The sequence below is a fragment of the Pelodiscus sinensis genome, chromosome 1 (genome assembly GCF_052426305.1).
Source record: "Pelodiscus sinensis isolate ZL-2025 chromosome 1, ASM5242630v1, whole genome shotgun sequence".
Lineage (NCBI taxonomy): Eukaryota > Metazoa > Chordata > Testudines > Trionychidae > Pelodiscus > Pelodiscus sinensis.
Window position 1 is genome coordinate 345,396,179 of NC_143052.1, and position 24,031 is coordinate 345,420,209.

At 51.2% G+C, this 24,031-nt stretch overlaps 1 protein-coding gene and 1 long non-coding RNA gene across 2 annotated transcripts in view; one reads left to right on the top strand and one right to left on the bottom strand.

Moving 5' to 3' along the window:
* Positions 1-3,261, top strand: part of LOC142826591 (uncharacterized) — a 15,444-nt gene extending 12,183 nt beyond the window's left edge. The window contains exon 3 of the long non-coding RNA XR_012900814.2: positions 3,127-3,261. This is a non-coding gene — a long non-coding RNA (uncharacterized LOC142826591). The remainder of the gene's footprint in view (positions 1-3,126) is intronic.
* KCNE3 (potassium voltage-gated channel subfamily E regulatory subunit 3) lies at positions 934-23,343 on the bottom strand. The gene is made up of 3 exons (XM_006127515.5): positions 23,138-23,343; positions 3,425-3,660; positions 934-1,863 (listed from the first exon to the last, which is right to left on the bottom strand). Exons 2-3 carry the CDS (start codon positions 3,448-3,450, stop codon positions 1,536-1,538), a joined length of 354 nt encoding a protein of 117 aa, XP_006127577.1. The 5' UTR covers positions 3,451-3,660; positions 23,138-23,343; the 3' UTR covers positions 934-1,535.
* Positions 23,344-24,031: the final 688 nt, after the last annotated feature.

A 24,031-nucleotide genomic window follows, 5' to 3' on the forward strand; every position in this document is an offset into this window, starting at 1 on the left:
GTAAGTGGCTGGATAATTATAGCCACTTGAAACAGAAACAAACACCCGTTTGTCTTATAACCATCCCTTTCATTGTCACTTTATTTAATTCAATTCATATTTTTTTGAAGAAAACCCATTTCATAGATAAATGTATTTTTAAGGACCAGAAAGGTCACAGACCCTATATTGCTAACAAGTCTCTTTTAGCTACACCGTATGCTATGTGGCCGTAGATTTATTAAAATGCAGAATGGTTTACCGTGGTTAGGGAATGCTGCTTGGCTCTCTGTGGATATGTCTACACTACCCTCCTAATTCGAAATAGGAGGGTAATGTAGTCATACCGCAATTGCAAATGAAGCCCGGGATTTGAATTTCCCGGGCTTCATTTGCATAAAGCCGGCCGGCGCCATTTTTAAATGCCGGCAGTTCGAACCCCGTGCCGCGCGGCTACACGCGGCACGGAGTAGCTAGTTCGGATTAGGCTTCCTAATCCGAACTAGCTGTACTCCTCGTGGAATGAGGAGACTGGGGAATGAGGAGACTCCTCGTGGAATGAGGAGTACAGCTAGTTCAGATTAGGAAGCCTAATCCGAACTAGCTACTCCGTGCCGCGTGTAGCCGCGCGGCACGGGGTTCGAACTGCCGGCATTTAAAAATGGCGCCGTCCGGCTTTATGCAAATGAAGCCCGGGAAATTCAAATCCCGGGCTTCATTTGCAATTGCGGTATGACTACATTACCCTCCTATTTCGAATTAGGAGGGTAGTGTAGACATACCCTATGTGATATACAGCTGCTTGGTCCTGGGGGCAGAGATTAGTGGGAGCTGCTCTCTAGCTTCTCTAAGATTGGGAGGCATCCCCGCTCAGAGCATCATTAGGCTCCCGGCCACACATGCCTAGAGAGAGGCTGACAGACGCAGAGGGACAAATCAAACAATCTGATTGGCTCATCTCCCCATCATTCATTCTCTGTTGTAGTGAAAGAGGCACCTCCACACGCTGGTGCTAGGTCACAGCACCAATGATCTGGACTCTAGGGGGTGGAAGAGGTGCCCTCACTTTGTGCTCCCACCCAGTCCCCTAACTGTGCCATGCTCTACCATAGTCAGGAGCACGAGCACTGCTGAGCTGTGGGCACCACACCCCTTGATCTCCATATCCATTTATCTGCAATTTCATATGATGTTCCAACATCACAGTAACAGAACTTGCAGCGCCCACATGCATCCCATGCTCCCTTGCACTGGAGCAAAGGATTCTGGGACACATGTAAGCCCTTCCATCGGCCAATCCCCATGTCCTTTGGAGGAGGACAAGGTAGATGGCAACTTAGAAACTGGTGCAAAGTGATCCGAGATTGACCTGTTGGCGAGTGTCCAGAGCTGTCACATGACTATTCTGGCCTGCTAGTGTCCTCTGCCTTTGTCCTTGTGGCTGTCTCTTAGCAGGACAGAGCCATGTGCTGGCCCCTCCAAGAAGAGTTGGATTAGGCCAGGAAAAGCAGGTGCCGGTAGCTGTGCACGTCCTTGCAACAGTGTCCCAGTCCTGCTCAAATCACAGACACTCTATTCTTAATGTACACATGGTAGGGGTCGCTCCGCTTGTCCACCTTCCTGGACTTGGTGTACCCCAGAATCAAACTCCCCACTGTGGCGGCAAACAGGATCATCACAAACAAGATGTACATGTAGGAATAGTCATCCTTGCTGGCCAGCTTAGCTTGACTGCTATTTGTCTGCCCCATGGCCTGCTCTGCCTGGCACTGGATGGCACCATGAAGTGTTTGGTTCAGGGCCTTCAGCACCGAGTGCAGGCTTTGGTACCATGTCTCCGTCAGGTTCCATGCCTCCATGGCCTCGCAACTCCAAGGAAACTTTCTGCAGGGACAAAGGGGGAAAAGGGATTTCAACTGGATGTCAGCGGGGGCCAGGTACACAGTACAGACCCACTGCAGTGAGTCTCAGAGAGCAGGGTAACTACCTGGGCTTGTGCTGCAGGTCTACATAGAGCAGTGTAGACGCTTAGGCCTGGGCTCTGAAACTTGGTGACTGGTGAGTCTCAGTGCCTGGGCTGCAGCCAGAGTCTGAATGCCTACACTGCTAGTTTTAGCCCTGCAGCATGGGCCTGAGTCCGCTGCCCTAGGCTCTGAGACATATTGTCTGAGGGAAGGGGGGGGCGGGAGAGAAGGGGTTGCACTTTATTTAGCAAAGGTTTGGGGGCGCTTACAGGTCACAGCACAGGGCAGCATCATTGCTGCAAGGGATCATACTGGCTGATCAGCACCCAACGTAAAACGGGTGCATATTGTTGAGACGGGATCAACGTGCATTTCTCAAACAATATAACACTATGACGCCACCTTCCCCTGCCTGATCCCAAAGCATAATCCCAGTGCACCACTAGCCACAGGCCCACAGCACCACTGCAATGCAGCCTCCTCTGGTGTGCAGCACAGCAACCCAACAGCACACAGAGGGGACATTTTGGTCAGGAACCCTTTGGAAAACTCCTGATGTGGGGGAATTCTGCTCCCTTGCTCTGGGACTGCAGGGGGCCCTGGCAGCAAGGCCCACTGCAGAGGGAGGGGGCAGGATCTGTGGAGTCCATAGAGATGCTTTGGTGAAGGCCTTACACAGACTCTCTCTGCTTGGCTCTGTAGACAGACTGAGCTGGGGTGCCACTGGGGCAGGAGGGTCTCACACCACATGGCTTCACCAGCCCTAAACCCAGGTGTAGAGGGGGCTGTGGAGCATAAGCAGAGCCCACTGACAGGAACTGCCTCTTTAGGCCTGGTGGGGCGGGAATGTATTAGAGTTGGGCACAGCTGGAAGGATTTTCCCTCCTCAAAAGTGCCATGAGATGAGGCGCCATTGGCCCTCCCTCAGAAGGAGGAAGGGTGGGGCTGGCCCTGCAGCCCTGGGCCTGTTGCTCCAGGGAGGTTCAGGGAGTGCCTGCATCCCGGCTCTGTGCCCCACACTGCATACGCCAAAACGGTGGTGATCACCCGCTGGGTGGGGCCCTCGGCAGAGGTTCTCCTCGTATTTCTGCTCCCTGCTTTGCGCTGCCGCTCTGGTAGCCACCCTGGGGACTCTCCTTCCGCCAAGAGCGAAAAGCTGCAGATTGGTCTTTTCCTTCCCCAGCCAGGGCTTTGCTTCAGCCAGCCTGCCGAGGGCCTCTGCAGCAGTACGCAGCACAGGGGATGCCACCCAGCAAGGTCAACACCTCCAGCCCACATGGTCCCTGTAACTGGGTGGTCTGCAGTGCTAACACAATGCTCCCTTCACTGCCCTCCCGGGCCAAGAAGGGCACCAGCGGAAGACCCAGGCTAGAGAGGCATGTGATCTGCCCCTGTCCATTGTGCACTGGAGCTGCCGGAACAGTCATCCCTCTGGGCCTAGCCCCACGTCAGGTAAGGAAGAGTAAATTCTTTGTACTCACATAGTGACTCCCATTCCAAGGGCCATGTGGTGGTGGCATCGGCCCCGTGATGGAGATGGAGAGATCCCGAAGGCCACACCAGAAGTCACAGATATCCACAGTCAGGTCCCCTGGGGACAGTTGCTCTCAGAGACCGACTAGACCTGTAGCGTGGGTAGCTCTCTCCCCTCTCCAGCGGTCCATTGGCAGAGTGGGGTGGAGGAGCCGGCCACGTCACTGCCTTCACGGGGCCCGTCCTGTGAATGGAGAGAGCATGAGTCTCCCGGGATGTTGTTCAGGTCCCTCAAACTGGCACTATCATCCAGCTAAACTAAACATGACTATGGGAGAGCTCTCTGGGGCAGGCACCAGCGTCTTGGTTCTGCGTCCGTACAGCACTGAGCAAAACAGGGCCCCGACCTTTCCCTGGGGCTCTTGTTCAACCCATCCAGACCACAAGGGTGCTAGAGACACTGAGCGAATGGATCCGATCACTTAACTCAAGCCGTAGAGGCAGATGCTTTTCCATTCAGAGCGTCACTCCCAGCAGACAAACCACGCAGGTTACTATCCCGTCAGGCACCACGTAATGCAACAAACCAACCACCTGATCAAACCTCCCAAGCCTCTCTTGAGAAAAACTTTTGTTTGCCTCAGGGCTAGGCTTTGAGTTTGCTCCGGCTCTAGCGGCTCCCCAGCCTGGAGCTAGTCTGCTCTTCCCAACATACTGCTGTTTTCTAAGAAAACCAGAAAGGAGTAAAAGTGTAACAACCCAAACAGTGAATCTGGGGCCAGGTGACCCCTGGCCTGAAATAAAGGGGAGTGGAAGGGTGGACAGAGGGCCCTTGCAGGAAGGGAATGGAGGGATGCCTGGAGCACCTGGCATGTGCAATACACTCATCCTACAGCAGCACCAAAGCATGCACCCCCCTCGTTAAACTGCTGCCCAGGGACATCGCAGAGTGGCACAGTCTTGGGCACTCAAAGCTTGAGCGAGGGAGTTAATCACAGCTACATGCCAGGACTTGAGCCTTCCAACTGCTGAGTGAGGCTGAATGACCCTGAGTCCCAAGGACTTGTGGGACGTGGGGGCTGTTCCCAGGATCAGGCGTGTGGTACTAATGGGGCCAACAAATGGACCCTAACTGTGAGCTGAACTGTGAGGAGTGCACATTCCCACAGCCGCACAACAGCCTATGGTAAGAAACGGTGCTGGGGAAAGGTCCTCTTGGTTTCTGAGGACAGGACAAGGAGTAATGGGCTTAAAGTGCAGCAGGGGAGGTTTAGATTGGACATTAGGAAAAAATTCCTAACTGTCAGGGTGGTCAAATATTGGAATAAATTGCCAAGGGAGGTGGTGGAATCTCCCTCTCTGGAGATATTTAAGAACAGGTTAGATAGACATCTGTCAGGGATGGTGTAGACGGAGCTTGATCCTGCCTTGAGGGCGGGGGGCTGGACTCGATGACCTCTCGAGGTCCCTTCCAGTCCTATTATTCTATGATTCTATGAAAGGGAAGACATGAAGAGGGAAGTGGTCCAAACACAAAGGCCTGTTGTAGCTCAGGGACTGTATTAACACCATGGCCAGTAACTAGGAAAAGATGGGACTGAAAACCAATGGACTAAAATTGGCATGTTGTACATTAGATCTAATTAGTGAACACACTAACGAGGGGCGGAGCTGTTGCAACCATTGCCTCTTTCAGGGAGTCTCAAAACAAAAACAACATTGTGGGAGGGAGAAGGGGAGTGAAGAGGATAAGGCTGGAGAACAGGAAAGTGAGATTCCCTGTTATGGCTGCCTCCCCGCTGATTCCTGAGAACCAGGATTCACCATGACACCATTGGGCCTTTGTCATCCTGATCCTCAGAAATGTCCCTACAGGGCTGGTCCAAGACAGCAACCACCTGAGGTGCAAGGCTTTGTCTTCTCCCTCCCTCCCTCCTGGTGCGGTCTTTTTCTTCCCACCCATCTCTTCTCTTTGGGTGTGTCTAGACTACATGCCTCCTTCGACGGAGGCATGTAGATTAGCCAGATCGGAAGAGGGAAATGAAGCCGCGATTAAAATAATCGCGGCTTCATTTAAATTTAAATGGCTGCCCCGATCTGCCGATCAGCTGTTTGTCGGCAGATCGGGGCAGTCTGGACGCGACGCGCCGACAAAGAAGCCTTTCTTCATCGGCACAGGTAAGCCTCGTGAAACCAGGTTTACCTGTGCCGATGAAGAAAGGCTTCTTTGTCGGCGCGTCGCGTCCAGACTGCCCCGATCTGCCGACAAACAGCTGATCGGCAGATCGGGGCAGCCATTTAAATTTAAATGAAGCCGCGATTATTTTAATCGCGGCTTCATTTCCCTCTTCCGATCTGGCTAATCTACATGCCTCCGTCGAAGGAGGCATGTAGTCTAGACACACCCTTTGCTATCGCTCCACTTTTGCTTTCTGTGCAGTGTAAGTCTGGCCTAGCCAGCCAAGATGGTGTATTCTGCAACTCTGCTGTGAGCCTGCCACTACTAGGATGTAAAATCCTAGTTATTCCATTAACCAGTTAAACCTTAGGTTTAACAGGTTAACAGATTAAACGGGATTCCAGGAGGGACTTCTCCTTCCCGGCTGGAACAGCCTCCAGCCCATGGGGGTGCTGGTTCTTGCTCCCAGCCTGCTCCCCGAGTTGGGCTCACCATGGGGCAGACTTCTTCTCCAGACCGCAGTGTGCAGGACTGCCAGGAGCAGAAGCCAACCTCCCCACACACAAGGCTAATGGGGGCAAACAGCAGGAGCCAGCAGCCCTGCATGTAGGGGTGGGGGAGCGTCTGCTCCTTGCCCCCCTGCATGTAGGGAGTCCAACTCCCAATCCCTGTGGAGCTGGAGCAGCCCTCTGCTTGCAGTGGGCCATGTGTGGGGGGTTGTTCCTGGGTGCTGGTTAACCAGTACCCAGTAAGAGTGATGCTTTCCGGGTATCTGGTTACCTATTCACATCCATAGCCACCACAGAGGCAGAAAAAAACCAGTGTCCTAAACAGCCCAATGTTGGTACCTGAGGGTGTGTCTAGAACACAGGGTTTTTTCCAAAAAAGTGGCCTTTTTTCAAAAAAACTTCCCCTGCATCTAGACTGCTGCCGCATTCTTTCTAAAGTAAATCGAAAGAATGTGGCAGTTTTTTCGACCGCGGAAAACCTCATTTTACGAGGAAGAATGCCTTTTTTCGAAAGTGCTCTTTCAAAAAAAAGCGCTATGTAATACAAACTGTGCTTTTTCGAAAGAGCATCCAGACTGCCTGGGTGCTCTCTTTCAAAAAAGTGGCTTGCTTTTTGAAAGTACTGGTTATAGTCTCGATGCTCTTTTTTCCAAAGAGGCTTGCAGTCTAGACGTAGCCTAAGTGTTTTCTGCCAGCATAGCTACTGCGAATTAACTGCATCATTGGGAGAAGCTCTCCCATTAGTGCCGGAGTGTCTTCACATCAGTGCCAATGTCATATTTTATGCAGAGACCTGGCCTCAGGTTATTATTCCAACATGTGCCAGGCTTGGGTTTCTCTAGCTGCAAGGATGCAAGGAAGAGTCACCCCTAGGGACAAAAGCTGCATTTTCTACCTGTGCTCTTCTTTTCCATCTCCCTTCTGTGTGTCTTTGTTATAATCTGAGAGCAGATGAGATTTTAACAACAGCTACTCCAGCCCAGCTCAACTAACTTCCTCCCCAACCTCCAAAAAGGAAAGCCGCGGTATCTTTCATACCACTTATAGACTGTCAAACGGAGGCTTTCTTCCAAGAACTCTCACCAGCCGAAGGGAATGAGGGACGCTAATGAAACGACAGCCTTGTATCATGCTTCATATTTCAACCGCTTCAACTGTTACTCGTCCTTTTCTGTATTTTCACAGAAAATGGCTGCTTACTGGGTGTTTGCCAGGACATTAAGCAGGCTGAGGACCCTGCGTACCAACCCCTGAACCTTGTTTATCGCTGTTTAATGTTGAACAGATACAGGGTCGTGTTAACCCCTTTAACTCTTTGGGCCTATTTATTCCCTCAGCATGAGCAGAACCGGTCCCACAACTGACCTTGCCAGTCTCTGGCACTCCCACAGTGTGAAGCCAGCAGCCTCGGGCAAAAGGAGATTTATTACATGCTTCTGCCCTTCTTAGTCTAGAACAACTCACAAGAAACAAGACAATGTTCCAAACTCCTCCCTGGGGCGATTCCACTGGAGGCAGGCAGGCCTGGAGGGGCAGGCTGCCCTTAGCATTGCCATGACACCAGTGGCTTCCAAACATCTCCCACAGTTATCAAGCACCATGAAAAATGAGCCTAATTTCCCCTGGTAAACTCCTCTCTTATTTCTCATTGTTCTTCTTTAGCCACTGAGTATGGATTGTGCAACTCCCACCACGCTCTTGGACCATGCCCAGCCCTATCAGGGAAACAGGTCTGCCTTGTACCATCCACTGTGAGCTCTGGCTACCAGGGGACATGCTGATAGGGTGTAGAGGGAATCCCATACTATCCTGCCAAGCCAAATGCATCACAGCTGCAAAATGAGCCATGGGATGAGGCTCTGGTTAGAAACACAGGCTGTTCAAACAGGTTGCAGAAAAATTAAAGCATCAAACTGAGCTCCCAACTCCTTGACGCTATTTGCCAGAGGAGGAGCAGTTACCCAATATCTTGGCCAAACTCAAACGTGAGTCAGCCGACATTTGGCCAACCTCCATCCCTGCTGTAGCTTACACTGGATACCAGGCGTCCGTCCCTTCCTGTCCTTGTTGTGCACTATTGCTCTTCACTGGCGGGGGTACTCAGTGATGCTCTGTGCAAGTCACAGCTTGTCCTTAGTGCGTTCACAAGTGCAGCTTGGTGGGAAGTTAAAATACCTCAACAGCCAACAAGGCCCACCGACAGGGTGGAGGGGATAGGAGGAGGCCAGAGCACTGGGCCCCTTTGAATTGCCACAGGAGCACAGTAGCGCCACTCTAAGGAGCTCTGAGGGCTGTGTATGGGGGGGAGCGGCGGGGAGGTTTACACTGCAGTCTGGGTGGTGCTGAGGCCTGACTGCTCTTGGCCCTGTCCCTTCTGGGGGGGTGCAGAGCCTCCCCCTCCACGCACCTTGCCCCAGGGCCTATGGTGGCTGTCAGGCCCTCCGCAGCCAACACTTAGTCAATCGCTACCTTCCAAAGAGTGCACACAATCGACGCTCTCATGTTTTCACTTCACTATAAGCCTCCTGCCATGTTGACTCTTTGGGCCAGACCCCAGCTGGCATAAACCGGCTCAGCCCCACTAATGCCAGCAGAGCTACGCCGCTGAGGATCTGGCCCTTAGAAGGTAAAGTCGACAGCAGTCATCTATGGTGTGTTCCAAAGCTACACATGCCGTTTCCTTAGTAGAGGCTGCCGCAGTACTACCCACAGGACAGTAGGGCCCACGGTGCTAGGGGGTGCTATACAAACCACCACGAGGGACAGGCCCTACCTCAACAGGCTTACTGTCTAAATGGACAAGGCAGATACAGAGTGAGAGGGGAAACAGAGGCACAGGGAGGGGAAGTGACTCACCCAAGGCCATATAGCAAAGCCAGCAACTGACCTGGGACATCTCCCAGTCCAGTGCTCTAGATCTAGGATAAAAACTTCCAGGCTGGGTCACACCTGGTCCCTCTAGACCAGTAGCCAGGCTAAATGAAATTAAGGGGTGAGCCAGATCTTGCCTGTGCGCCAGAGGTTTCCCACCCCTGGGATAAAGGGAGGCGCTGCTGAGCGCTAGCCAAGGGAGGATGCAGACAGTAGAGAAGCAGGAATTCTTTCCTGGGGAAAGGGTGTCACGCAGTCAGGGCTCCTGGGGACTTCACTGCTGCATATCATGCTCCCTGTTCCTCCTGCCCCAGGGTATCCATCAGCATCAATGGGCATGTGTCCTTCTCCCAGCCTGGTGAACTCTTCAGCTCCCACCTTACACACAGACCAGGGACAGTAACCACAGCTCCTACCTAAAGGCTGGTTAAAGACGTCAGTACTCTTGCCAAATGATCATTTCACTGGCTCCCATAAGGATTTAAGTATCACATTTTATAGCATCAGAGGGGTCGCCGTGTTAGCCTGAATCTGCAAAAGTGACGAGAAGTCGTGTGGCACCTTAATGACTAAGATTTATTGGAGCATAAGCTTTCGTGGGCAAAGACCCACTTCGTCAGATGCATCTGAAGTGGGTCTTTGCCCATGAAAGCTTATGCTCCAATAAATCTGTTAGCCTATAAGGTGCCACCGGACTCCTTGTCACATTTTATAGTGAGCACCTGGAGGAGGCAGGACTAAGGAGGCAATCCAGGAATTCCCATGACCTCACAATGCATTGATCAATGAGACTAGTTACAGACTAGGAAAGTCGATTTACAAATACAGCATCAATGTGTATTATTAACAGAACAGAGCAGTCCGGTCAGAAACAGAGGTAGGCCCAAACCTTGGGTCTGGCTGTTGGATTTGGCCAAGTGGTTCCAGCTACAAACAGCAGCCCCAGATGCGGCCTCAGTTTGCCCATGAGCTTCTTTTTCAAACCACTCATGTGGTGAAAGGGGTTATAGGGCCCCTCCTGGAGACAGGCACTCACTGCCCACAGCACTGCACGGGTAGCCACAAAGCAAGCAGCTCCACACTGCCACTTGTATCCCACTCTTGCCTGGTGTGGCTCTCTGTGCCCCTCACGCAGCTTGACCTCACTGAGGTTTATGCATCAGCCACTGGGTTTGAGCTCAGAGAGCAGGGGTGTCTTTTAGACCAAACAGTTGAGGCTCATGCACCCAGCTGCAAAGTGTAGACACTGGCTGACCAGGCGCTGGCTCATGCCACGGTCCCCAGGCCTCTGAGGAACGTGACTAGAGCATGACATGATTCCGTCTGGCTTCCTATGAGTTAGTATTTAGTATGCTTTAAAATGTCTGTCCTGTTTAGACACCATTGAATGCTTGTAAACTACTGCACACATTCATCTCACTTATAATGGGATTATTATAACATATAATAATATCCCATACTGTACGGTAATATTCATTCATCTGTATTATATGACACTGTGACAGTGTAAATCACCAGACAGGAGAGAGACATTAACGAGTGTAAAGTGCTGGCCACCAACAGAAGGTTTAAAAAAAAAAACCACGACACAACTCAACGAGAAAGGGCCACCAAAACCAGACAAATTATTGTGGAACGTTAAAGAGAACAAAAGACTTTGTTCTCCCCTCCAAGCAGATGAGTCATGCAAGTGAATTCCTTCCATCCGCGGAGTAGCTGAAAGCACAAGTGCAGAAAGGAATAAAAATCCCTAGCAGGAGGGAACTGTATATGCTGCTTGGACTCTGGAAGGCACGGCATGAATGACTAGGAATAAGCATAAGATCTTCAGTGCACAGACTGGGTTAGCCCTAAAGAACTTATAAAACTTGCTTACTATAGACAGACCGTAAGAGTGACCAGACTGGGTCAGACCAAACGTCCACCTAGCCCAGTGTCCTGTCTCTCGACAGCGATCAATGCCAGGTGCCGCAGAGGAAATGAACAGAACAGGGAATCGTCAAGTGATCCCTCCCATGTCACCCATTCCCAGCTTCTGGCAAACAGAGGTTAGGGACACCATCCCTGCCCATCCTGGCTAATAGCCTGAGATGGGCCTAACCTCCGTGAACTTATCTAGTTCTTTGATGAACCCTGTTATAGTCTTGGCACTCACAACAACCTCTGGCAAAGAGTTCCACAAGGGGACTGTGTCTACAATACCAGGGTAAGTCGACCTAAGTTACGCTGCTTCAGCTACATGAATAACATAGCTGGAGTTGACTTGACTTAGGCCAATTTACTGCAGTGTCTACTCCATGCTAGGTTGAGTGTAGAGGAAGGGGGCAGGGATAGCTCAGTGGTTTGAACAGTAGCCTGCTAAACCCAGGGTTGTGAGTTCAATCCTTGAGAGGAGCTATTTAGGCATCTGGGGCAAATTCATCAGGGATGGTACTTGATGATGATTGTGCTCGAAGAGGAACTTGACATCTAACAAGTTGTGGGGCTGTCCGCGGTGTGTCTGTAGATGGCTGATAAGGCCAATGTGGGCACAAAATGTTCTGCCACATGTTGGGCAGACATGTGTAGGCACCACTATTGCAGCATTTGCAACTCTGGCTTTACGGAGTGCTTGCTTCTCTTGTGCTATAGTTGTCCTTCTGGCTTCAGATGTTTGGCAGCCTGGGTGGATCAGCATGCGCCATGTCGATCGATCTTGTGCCAGGGTCTCCCAGGAGGTGGTGTTGATATCCAGGGACCTGAGAGAGGCTTTAAGCATGTCTTTGTATTGCTTCTTTTGTCCCCCGTGCAATCGCTTTCCTTGAGACAGCTCACCATAGAAGAGCTGTTTAGGGATGCGATGGTCTGGCATCCTTGCAACATGGCCAGCCCAGCGTGTCTGGGCTTTCATCAGCAGGGTGTGAACTGACGGCAGGCCTGCTCTAGAAAGGACTTCTGTGTCTGGCACCTTATCCTGCCACCGGATCCTCAGAAGTCTGCGGAGGCAAATCATGTAGAAATTGGTTCAGTTGCCTAGCGTGCCTCCTGTATACAGTCCAAGTCTCACTGGCATACATCAGGGTAGTTAACACTACTGCTCGATAGACTTTAAGCTTTGTAGCAAGGCTTATTCCACAGCGGTCCCACACTTTGGTTAGCAGTCTGCCGAATGCAGAGCTTACCTTGGCGATTCTGCAGTGGACCTCGATGTCAATTGTCACTGCGCGGGAGAGGGTGCTGCCAAGGTATGTAAATTGGTCCACTGCTTGCAGCTTTTGTCCCTTCACTGTGATAGTGGGCTCTTGATGTTGGGCTTTCGGAGCTGGCTGGTGCATCATTTTGGTACTTGGTCCTGCTATGAGGGCAGGGGACTGGACTTGACTCAATGACCTCTCAAGGCCCTTTCCAGTTCTATGAGATAGGTATAGCTCTGTATATTATGTCTACCTTAGTTTTAGAGGCAGAGTACCTGGGAAGCGCCCTGCAGTTGATTTAGCAGCAGCATCAGTCCCCACAGAAATGGCCTGTGTTGTGTGAAGAAATACTTCCTTTTGTTTGTTTTAAACCTGCTGCCCATTAATTTCATTTGGTGACCCCTAGTTCTTGTGTTATGAGGAGTAAATAACACTTCCTTATTTACTTTGTCCACAACAATCATGATTTTACAGACCTTTATCATATCCCCCCTTAGTCATCTCTTTTCCAAGTTAAAAAGTCCTAGTCTTACATGTTGGACCTCCCTCATCTGGCAGTTCTGAACCAAGGAATTTGCCAGAGCAAGTGTGAGGTCTTGGGGGGTGGGGGGGGCCGAGCGCGCACCAACCTCCTCTCCCCAGTCTCTGCTCCCCAGCCTTCTGGTTCTGTAGGTGGTGGTAGCCTCGCCAGCGTTCCCAGCCCCGCCAGCTTCAGTGGCAGCTCTGCCACCCAGCTGGAGCTCCTGCCACAAATGTTGCTGGACCAGAGAGTCCCAGACCACAGAGGTTTAATCTGTAATTTTTCTTTATATGGCAATTGTTCCTTACCCGTCATCATTTTTGTTTCCTTTTTCTGAACTTTTCCCAATCTGAATACATCTTGTTTGAGATGGGGCAACCAGATCTGCATGCAGTATTCAAGATGTGAGCATGTCATGAATTTATATAGAGGCAAAATGAATTTTCTGTTTTCTTATCTATCCTAATAATTCACAACATTCTGTTTCCTCTTTTGACTGCTGATGCACATTGAGTGGATGTTTTCAGAGAACTATACACAATGACTCCAAGATCTCTCGAGTGGTAACACATAATTCGGACACCATTATTTTACATGTATAGTTGGAATTATATTTTCCAATGTGCATTACTCTGCATTTATGAACATTAAATTTCACCTGACATTTTGTTGAAGCATCTCTTTCTTTTTGAAACTTGATTAGAACTCATTTGTGTGTGTCTATGTTAACCTTGTAAATATGTAACCTTGTAAATAACAAGGTTATTTTCCTATACAATAAATCTTTATATAATTTAACATAGGATTGACTATAAGCATTGTCTTTGCTGTAAGCTCTAACGTGCAACTGAACTGAGGGTAAGTGACTGGTCCTCTGAGACTCAGAATAACCTGAGTACTGCTATGATTCTTGATGTAAAGGACAGCCTATCACAAAGGTAGGCTCTCCTGGGTGAGAAATAGCGTATCCAAGGGGACTGTTTGGGTACGTCTACACAGCAGCACTATGCCAGGATAACGTCTATTATCGCAAAATAGCAATCTGCATGTCTTAACAGCAAGCCCATTATTTTGAAATATATTTGAAATAACGGGCTTGTTATTCTGACATCCTGAAAACCTTGTTGCACAAGTAGGGTTGCCAGGTGTCCAGTATTGACCCGGACAGTCCAGTATTTTCGCCTCCTGTCTGGTAAAAAAAAAATCAGAAAATACTGGACACCTAAAATGTCCGGTATTTTCTGATTTTTTCCTGGCCAGGAGGCAAAAATCCCGGATGCTTACCGGGTTCCGCAGGGCAGCTGTCTGGCCCAGAGCAGGTAGACAAGATGGCAGATGGCTGCCAGCAGCCTGTTAAGGCCAAAAAGCCTCAAAAGCATTTCTTAAAGGGGCCACACTGTGTTTTTGTTTTTTTGCTCAAGAATTTTCGTCTACCCCTTTCTCTCCCCTGCCCAGTGTTTTTGTTTTTTTTGGAGGGGGGGGAGGCGTGTTTGGTATTTTTGGTTAAACCGTCTGGCAACCCTATGCACAAAGATGAAGGGATTTATCGGAATAGTGCTCTGTTTAGAAATTAGTGCTGTTTAGACAGTGCCAAATTTCAAAACAGGCTATCTCAAAATAAGCTACGCAATTTACATAGCTCAGATTGTGTAGCTTATTTCGAGCTGCATGCTACTGTGTAGATGTACCCTTTGTGACTCCATGTTTAGGCTGTTGTAGCACCAGTCGAGTTTACACTTGACAACTGGTTGGAAAAATTTAAGGGCACGTCTACATACCACTTAGGTCTATCTAACTTGTATCACTCAGGAATGTGAAACACACACACAGAGTGACCCCAGCGCTGTCCACATCAATGCTACCTCCAGGGCTGGTCTTACCATGATACGAACTACGGTGGCAGCCTCGCGTGCCAGACTTGGGGGGAGAGGGTGCCACTAGGACCCAGAGTGTAGAAAATTGTGTCTGCTGCTGGTGCATATGTATTCTCTCTGCTCTAGATGCACAGAGATGGTGGAGTGCTGTGCTGGAGGAAGGAGGGCACAAGAGACATAACAGGCAGGCAGGAGAAAAGGTGGCATGGGGACATCATTTGTGCACCCCACCTCAGGTGCCTAAATGTTGTGGGCTGGCCCTGGCTATTTCAGTGGGATATGTTCTCCTGCCATCATAGCGTCCATCTCTTGCGAAAGTGGAGTAATTATGCGGACAGGAGAGCACATTCCCATTGGCATACAGACTCTTCACCAGTGTAGACCTGTCCTTTGTATAGAACTCACTGCCAATGGGGAGTTTGGGGCTGGTTCTTAATAGAGCACCCTAAGGTTGGCTCTTGAGAGCCTGCCGGACTGCTGGATACACAGGCCACTGGTTCAAGCCCTGTGGCTGCTCACATGCACAGGGGTGTCACAGTACAAGCAGTGGTTCCTACAGGAGGCTCAGCTGTGAAGAGCTCGGAAGCTCAGGATGATCTTACCCAGAGAGGGGTAGGTCTCAGCTCAAAACCAGCCAAAGAATTATGATGTTCTGGGGTCCAGCCGCTGGAGAAAATGAGCCACACTAAACAAGCAAGCATGGGCTGATGACATATTCGTGTGCTCCAGCCAGACTCCAGAGCAGCGGTTTTCAAACTACAGGCTGTGATCCAGGACTGGGTCACGGAATAATGGGCACTGGGTCTCGGTGCTGCAGGGGGATCAAGTAGCCACTGGGGGTGCTAAGCCAGCTCCCTGTCTGTCCTGGCACTGCAGACTATGCTGTTCCCCAGACTCAGTCCAGCTCCTAGGTGTGTGTGTGTGTGTGTGTGTGTGTGTGTGGTGGGGAGAGGGGGTAGAGGAGCAAACAGAGCTCTGCGCATTGCCCCTGCCCTGAGCACTAGCTCCGCACTCCCATTGTCTGGGAACCTGTTGCTGGCTGCTTCTGGGGCGCAGCCTGGTCTGCAGAGGCAGGATGCAGAGGCAGGAAGCTGTCTTAGCACTGCTGACCAGGAACTGCTCAAGGCAAGTCCCTCCTTTCCCAACCTAGAGCCCCCTCCTACAGCCGAAGGCTCTCAGTCCCACTCCAGTCACATTGTGCTGGGTTGTGAGCATCAACAATTTTCTTCAGCTGGGTCACTGGGTCACAAGAAAAAAAAAGTTTGAAAACTACTGGTCTAGAGGAACCACCAATCTTCTCAGTGAAGGAGAGAGAACTAAGTTAGCCCCTGACCTCTTGTGGTGGTGGTTGTGGTCTAAACTCAGTACAAAGGCCAAGTTTATTTCATTGGCCCCTGTCTAAGACCCTAGATGGTAAGTACCAACAGGCAACTCCCAGCACAGGCTGACTTTGGACTGCTGACCTAGAGCTGGGAGAGGCCTTAGCCACAAGCTAAGGAGTTCCCAGCTACGCTGCTCTGAAATGACAACAAGGTTCTGTATCGCCAACAGGGCCGGTTCACCTGAGCTTCCTGCCAGGGCCAGACACCGGCTTCTGCAGCTCTAGGGGCCTGCTTGGGTGCAGAGTTGAATACCAGCTTATGTCTCTCCTGAATGCAGCAATTGTTCTATGTCAGCAGGTAAACTGACATCATGGGACGTCAAAAGGCTGAGTCACTTGGAAAGGAGCTGTACCGCATACAAGAATTTGACACCTGTCATGCTACTGCTGCAATCTCCTTTCTTATGCCTCAGGAAAAGTGAGGCCTGGTCTGCACTGTAAGGACCTAGCTGCGAAAGTGTCGCCACTTACATTTGGCTCCCACAGACGTTAAGTGCCTCTGTACGCCCATCTGGTAACACTGTCACCCCAAGTGGCGTCGAGTCACAGACGATGCCATTAGGTCGACGCTGTGTCAGCATAGACACTCTCGTTGCATACGTGGCCTGTTACTGTCTCTCAGGAGCTGTGCTGCAATGTCCCACACTGACAATACCGACAATACTTGGTGTTGCTCTGAAAGCAGGGGGTAACCCCAGCTCTGTGTCTTGGCTAGGGGAGAGCAGAGGATCTGGCCCAGCAGGACAGGGTGATGGGGAGCCCCAGAGGGTAGAAAGGCAGGTGTCAGTGACATGATCCGTCCACTGGGGGTCAACCCCAAGGGGATTTCTGTGATCCAACCCATCACACTAGGATTGAGAGAAAAAGGAATCCCAGAGTGTGGCACCTGTAGGGAAAAAATAATGCAGTGCAGAACACAGCAAATGCCACTAAAATGTTCCAAAAACAAACAAACAAGCAAACAAAAGGACTCATTGACAACTCTGGGAAAAATAGTCTCTCATTTTCCCTCTCCCGCTAGGCAAAGAAAGCCCGAATTAAGGCAGCAATATCACAAGATTTATTCCTGGTGGCTAAAAATTTACAAACAAAAGTGCCACCATAGGGGAATAAATATAAAAAGCATGAAGAGCAAATCACAGTCACAAAGAAGAAAACAAGATAAATGGAAAAAGCTCCCGAAAAGGCAGAAAGAAAACAATGTCTGCTACTTAAATCCAAAGTAAAAAGCAACCATCCTTCCAGGCCTGTATTTAGTGAGAACAGCTTTGCAGGAACCTGTATGAAGTTAAAAAAAAAGTGCAAAAACCCAAACAATAAGCTTAGAGCCCCCAGAAACAATGTTACTTAAAAAACGTTAAAAAAAAAAAAGCTTTTGTACAAAGAAACTCTGCTGATCTGAGAGGGAATTAAACAGCTGTGGATGTGAAAACATTAAAAAGAACATTTCCACATTAAAGAAGTGACTGCTTGATTTAATAATGAAATCCAGTTACAGCAGTCTAACTCTGTGCAGTCGCGTCCGGTGACACCATGAGCAATAAAACCAATTATGCAACAGGGAGGTCAAGTGGTGACAACTACCGCCGCTGTATACTCCCCCTGTGGCCAAAATGCCTTCACAACCATTCTGAAGGAAATGGGCCCTTCCTGATGAATGTGTCTAGAAATAATTAATTACACTGACTGCTGCAGGCATTTTATTGGACTATAAATAATTCAGTCAAAATCTTTTAAAAAGAAAACAGGGATTTCTAGATGGTGTCGCTGCTTCCAGATACACTGGTGACGATGTAATAACATCAGATATAAAATATAATTAAGAACAGTGCAAAGCTCATTCATCAAACCACAGATTGTAAACAGGCAAAAACACCCTTCACAAAAAAACTGTAAGTGTAACAATCTGGTTACTAGCTCCTCCAAGAGCATCACTCCTTGTTTTGCCAACAACGCCAGTCTCCACGGTCATTTGTCCATTTCCTGCCACACAGTCCCCTAAGTGTGGAGGGCTCTGTCTCCAGTGACCCACAATGTTACCGCTACCAATGGCTGGAATATATTTTCTTTCTGATTCTCAGCCTTGCTATAGAGCTGGTCAAAATGTTGGAAAAATTAAAATGTTGATAAAAAATGTCCAGCCCAATTCCAGCTTCTACTTTCTGCTTCTTCAAAACTTTCCCCGAGACCCACCTGCATTGCAGTGTCTGTAGGAAGCAAACCTAGGTTAGTGATAGATCCAGGAGGAAAATCCAGACTGGGAATCAAGCAATCTGGGTTCTCCTGGATCTTCCACTAACTTGCTATAGGACTTTGGGCAAGTCACTTCATCTACCCAGGCCCCATCTCACACTGTTTGTCCACAGCCTGGCAGCATGAGGCTGTTTGGATACTACTACTAAGCAACGGGGTTGTGAGAGTATGGAATGTAAGGTGAGGCTGCATGTAACTGTGCAGCTCTGTTGCTGGACTGGAACCACGGAGGCGTGGGCCTGTTATAAGAAACTGAGGAATGACTGCTACGGAAAACAGGGTGACTTCCCTGCAAACTTCGGCTCTGCAGTGGGAAGAAATACTGGCAATGCGACCTGTCCTAACTGCGTACCCTGCCCTGTTGCCATGAAATCCCACCCTCTTTCAGAGGACTGTAACCCCAGCACTCTTGTCATAATATTTTTTAAAACCTCCCATAAAATTCCAGGACTGTTCCTTCTGGCCTGGACTAAGCTGGAAGAAATCAACCCTAGAATTCCCCAGTGGCCCATCTCCACTGACCAGAGCAGGGATGGATGCCACAGTGTAACATCTGTAGACAGGGAGCTGGCATTTTTCTCTCCATGTGATGTTTAACACCGTTCAGAACAGAATTAGACAGCGAGTGGTTAAGAACAGCTGAGTCCTGCCAAGGGAAGTGCTTTCATGGTCATTGCCATCAATAGATCTACGCCAGCAGGGAACTGGAAGCATAGTGCTGGCTGAGCTGCGGCAAAAGCCAGCAGGGAACTATTTAAAGAGCTGGCAGGGACGTGGGTTACAATAGGACAGTACCTGTAAGAAACTCTAAGTTACTTTAACCGATAACAGGGAGGCTTAAACTTTTGCCAATCTAGAGGCGGCCTCTGTTAAACTCTGGCGGGATGATGACTCCATCCATACCTGTTCAAGAGCTTCACTTCCATGGGAATTTGACAGAAACACCAGAAAGATCCACATCCTCCCCCATTCTCCCAGCAGAAACTCAGTTTGCAAGGTCTTCAAACAGTTAATTCCCCCCCTCCCCGATTTAGGAGAGGCAGCTGGACTCACCCTCCCACCCCGAGAGATGCTGTGTGCTGCCAATCCTCCTTGATGAACATGTTACTGAAGGTCCTTACCACCCAGGCAAGGGGGTCCCATCCCTGCTCACACTGCTGCTTTCTCCCCTTGCTTCCTTTCCTACTGGTGTCCACTGTCTAGCCATAGTTCCTCTCTGAAACCCTTCTTTGAGCAGAGTGAACAAGCAGGGAGCCCAGATTGCTACAGATGGGGTAGACCTGGAAGGAAGTTGCAACATCTGGATTTTAGCACTCCCAGACCTCACAGGGGTTTGAGTGGGCTGTGGGTTTGTTTAAGACAATCCCTAATGCACACAGTATTGGGCTTTACATGTAGGAGAGCATTAAACCATTGAAATACACAGTTCATTTCAAAGAGTAGCAACCCCCACAGAGATAATTATCTTCATAATCCCCTTCAGGATTCTCACGTCAGTCTCTGTCCCCCTCTTGTTGCTGATTCACAGAAGAGGTTGTGGAGTCTGTGGCTCATAATCACGGGTACATCTAGACTGGCATAAAAGACGTCTCTTTAAAGTGAGTGAGCGGAAACATTTTAAAATCCTGCTGTGGACAGGACAAGCTGTATTGTAATGTGTGCTAGCTGGAATTGTTAAATTCCTCTTGTTCAGTTCACAGTAAGGATGGTAAATTGCGGTTATCTGGCTAATCGTGTAGTTGACACAATTCGTATCGACTACACGATTAGTCGATAAGGGCCGCTCTGCAGAGCCACAGCGGGGGTAGCTCCAGGGGCCGGCTTGAGCCAGGACTGAGCAGTTCCGGCTTGTGCCGGCTCCGGGACCCACCTGTGCTGCAGCTCTGGATTTTAAATGTAGCAAGAGTTCTTGCTACATTTAAAATGCAGAGGCACCACATCCTGAACCAGCTGAGCCGGAACGGCCAGCCCAGACCACCATGAACAAGAGCTGCATGGCGGCAGCAGCCTCTGTCCATGGGGAGGCCCAGTTCCCCACTGGGACCCCCATGGACAGGGGCTGCTGCTGGAGAAGCCTCTGACCACAACGAACCTCAGCCCACCGCGGACAGTGGCAGCTTCGCAGCAGTCTCCTTTATCCCGCCCGCCCCCATTGCCTCAAAAAGAGGCAGCGGGGGAGAGGGGGGAAGGTTGCACCACAGAGATGGTGCTGGGGGGGAATGGCTTTTAAGCCATCGCCCCCCAGCACCAGCTCCTGTTCCCACTCCCCCCCCCGCCAGAGAGGCAGCGGGGGGAGGAGCGAGTAGTCGATACTCCATTCAACTGCTCGCTAACATCCCTAGTCCACAGCACTTTAACCAACATGTTTAGAAAATGCACCTTTTACATAAGCCAAGTCAAGCCCTAAGGCAGGGGCCTCAAATTCAATTTACCCTAGGGCCAGGGTCAGCCTTCAACTCTTCCTACAGGCCAGCGGGCCCTCCCCTGTGGCTGGGCCCTGGGGAGCAGGAGTTTCCATGCATCCTCCCCCCCTCCCTCGTGTGCCCATACCAGCCCATGCACTCTCCCTTCCCCTGTTTGTCCCCCCAGCCCCGCCTGCTGCCCCCAGGTGGTTTCCAATGCTCCCATTGCCACCACCAGCAGCACAATGAGGTTACAGCGGCTTCCAGCTTCTGGCAGCTGCTGCTGTTTGCACGTCCCTGTGGCTCAGGGGAGGTGTGTGCAGAACTTGCCTGTCCATAGGGTTGTTCAAGGTAGCCGCCTTAGACCCTGCACTTCAGCGGGGCCCCACAACGGCTGCCCCAATTGTCCTACGGACAGGACAGTTCCCCATACTCAGATTAGTCCTCAGGGCCCTGGGCGGGCTGCGGCTAGCAGGAGGAGTCAGCTGCCTCCCTGCAGTTCCTGCAACGGCAGGAGCTGCAGGAAAGCAGAGCAATGCAGCAACCTGCTCTGCTCCGCTGCCATCTCCCAGGCCAGTCGGGTCTCCCCGCTTCACCATGGCTCCTGCCCCTACAGTGAGTGTGGAGGGAGGAGTTGCTCAACTCCTGATAATCCCCAAGACTGCATCCCTTGCGGGGGTTGGTGGAAAGGGTACAATGCAGGGGGCAAGAGGGCAGAGCAGGAGTGGGACAGGACAGAGCAGGGGCTGAGCTCAGGGAAAGGGTGTGAATACCTCCCCTCCCCAGGGCTGCAGAGACTCACGTGCCAGCAGCTGCATGGGCCAGTGTATAGGCAAAAAGTGAAACCTCTCCGTTTTTGTGACCGTCACAGTTTCTGTCATACATACATGACATTTGGTACAACTTCTCAGGAATTGCTACCTAGTGTTTCGGTCGCTGCACTGGCTTATGGAACTACTCAGGCTGATGCATGGGCCATGGGTTTGAGACTCCTGCCCTAAGGGCTTTCAAGCTTTATTTTGTTGTTAGAGGCTTATATGGTTTTGTCACTGGAGGTCCCTTGTAACAAAGCTGGTTGGCTCATGCTGGTTCAAGTTACATATGCCCCATATAGGATTCCCATCTCCTGTAACTAAACCATAGTCACCCAGGGCTTCCCAGTTCCTATGACGCTGCACACCGTAGCCACTTAGAACTCCCCAGGGATAGGTGAAAGTCCCGATCCCCCTGCTCCCCAATCATTAGCCCACACCACGTTTTATTAGTATTTGTACATGATGGTGCCCAGGGACTCTAGTCATGGACCAGGACATCATTGCACTAGGCACCGTATAGACACAGAATAAAACAGTCGCTGCCCCCAAAGTGCTTAAAGGAGAATCTCCATGATATTAGCAACATAAAGCTTGACACAATTGAAGAGTTCTCACTCCATCCAGTAGAGGGCAGTCCTGCATACCCTTTAGACAAGACATTCAAGAGATAACTAATAATTATTCAACCAATTCCCACCTCTACTTCAAACTTAGCAGTGCCTACTCACCTAAAGTTTTCTCTCACCTGAGGAAAAACTACCTCCCCTCTCCCTGCTAATACAAGGGTGGATAAAAAAGGTTTTCCCAGGCTCTCTCAAGAGGACGCTGAGATTTCAGGAGCCGACAATATTTTTAGCCCAAAGGTTAAAACTTTCTGTAAAGAAATGAAGCGCCTGAAGAGGGACTTTTGTCAGGACACGTTCCTTGCCCCAGTGTCAATGTCACCGACACTCACTCTGGCTTTGCATCACCCCAGGTCCAAAGCAGAGGCACTCTCCAGAACACACACAGGGCCAGAACCTGCCAGTTATGACAACCTCCCCTCCACCTCCCTCCCATAACTCATAGTAGCAGCTGGATAGAAAGATAGAAAGATCATAGTAGCAGGTACATGTCACCCCGGAGCAGTCTGGTTCTTCCTGAACCCCCAGCACCTCCTTCAGCAAAAGGACAATGGGGCTGGGGCACAGAGCTGTGGGGTGGGAGCTTGGGAGGATTTGGGGATGGGGGTAGGGAGTGGATGAAGAGTGAGTAAGCGCTCCTTGGGGAAAGGTGCAGGAGGGCAAGGGAGTCCCCAGGGACATGGGATTGTGGTGTTCTGGGGAAGGTGCGGGGCTGGAGGGAAAATCAAGCGATTCTCTGGCTCAGGGAGTGGGGTGAAAGGTGAATAGAGGTTCAGGGGGTTCCTATGGCACAGGATGGAGGAGTCCTGGGACGGTTTGGGGGGTCCCCAGAGCAGGGGGCCGTGGATCCCTAGGGAAAGTGATTAGGAGGTTCAGGGTGGCTGGGGTAGGGGATCAGGGAGCTCAGGGATCCCCAGGGCAGGGGCTCCCTAGGGAAGGCTCTGGGGATCCCAGGGCAGGCTCAAAGGGTCTCCGGGGCAGGGGCTCCGTGGGGAGGAGTTCAGGGGTCCCGGGAGCGAGGCGCGGGGGCTCCGTGGGGGGAGGGTGTGGGAGCCCCCGGGGTGGGGGAGGCTCGGGGGTCGCAAAGGCTCCCTAGAGAAGACACGGGGATCCCGGGGTACCTCTCGCGGCGCCTTCCAGCCCGTCCTGCTCTCCCGGCCCCGGCCGCCCGCACTCGCCCGGCTGCAGCACGTGGGGGCCGCGCTGGGAGCGGCTGCCCCGGCCCCCGCCCCGCCCCCGCCGCTGGGAGGGAGCGCAGCGTCCCGGGGCAGGGCCACCTGCTGCTGCCCCCCATCGCCTCCCGCGAGCCTCGGCCGCAGCGCCGCCCCGCCAGCCTCGGGCCACGAGTTTCTGCCCCCCCCCCCGGGACCCTCAGCCCTAGGGGCACCCCACACACCCGGGCCCAGGGTCCCTGCCACGTGTCCCGGGGTGAGGGGTCCCGGCCCCCTGCCAGGTCCCCCAGGCTTGGGATCCCCACTCCTGGCTCCCTACCGTATCCCCTAGGTAAGGGGTCCCAACCCCCTCTCACATCTCCCAGGCTTGGGGTCCCCTCTCCCAGGTCACATCCCTATGCCCCCAGCCCCACCCCCTGCTTGGCCAGAGTCATCACTCCCACGGATGCAACCGTCTAAGGGAAGTCAGGAGGAGCTGAAAGGGCTGGCCCAGCATTTCCCCCTTCTGTACTCTGAGTCTTTCCTGTTCCTCTTCCCCAAGCCAGAGCACCCCCTGCCGCTGCCTCCAGCTTTGCTGCCCTCTGGCCTAGAGGGCTCTGTGACACCAGTTGCTCTTGAATGAAATGAAAGCCCCTTGTGCAGCTGGAAGTGTGATTCCCCAGAGAGCAGAGGCAGCGGCTGGGCAGCCTGCCCCTGTGCTCCTGGGCTTTGTTCCATGTCCCCCAGATCTCCTTAACCCTGGTCGGTCTGGGTTGAGAGCTGCCTGTGGGAGCCATGCTGCACGAGTGCTGTTGGCAGGGAAAGAAGAGGAGAGAATTTACAGCCCACTCCAGATGCTACTTG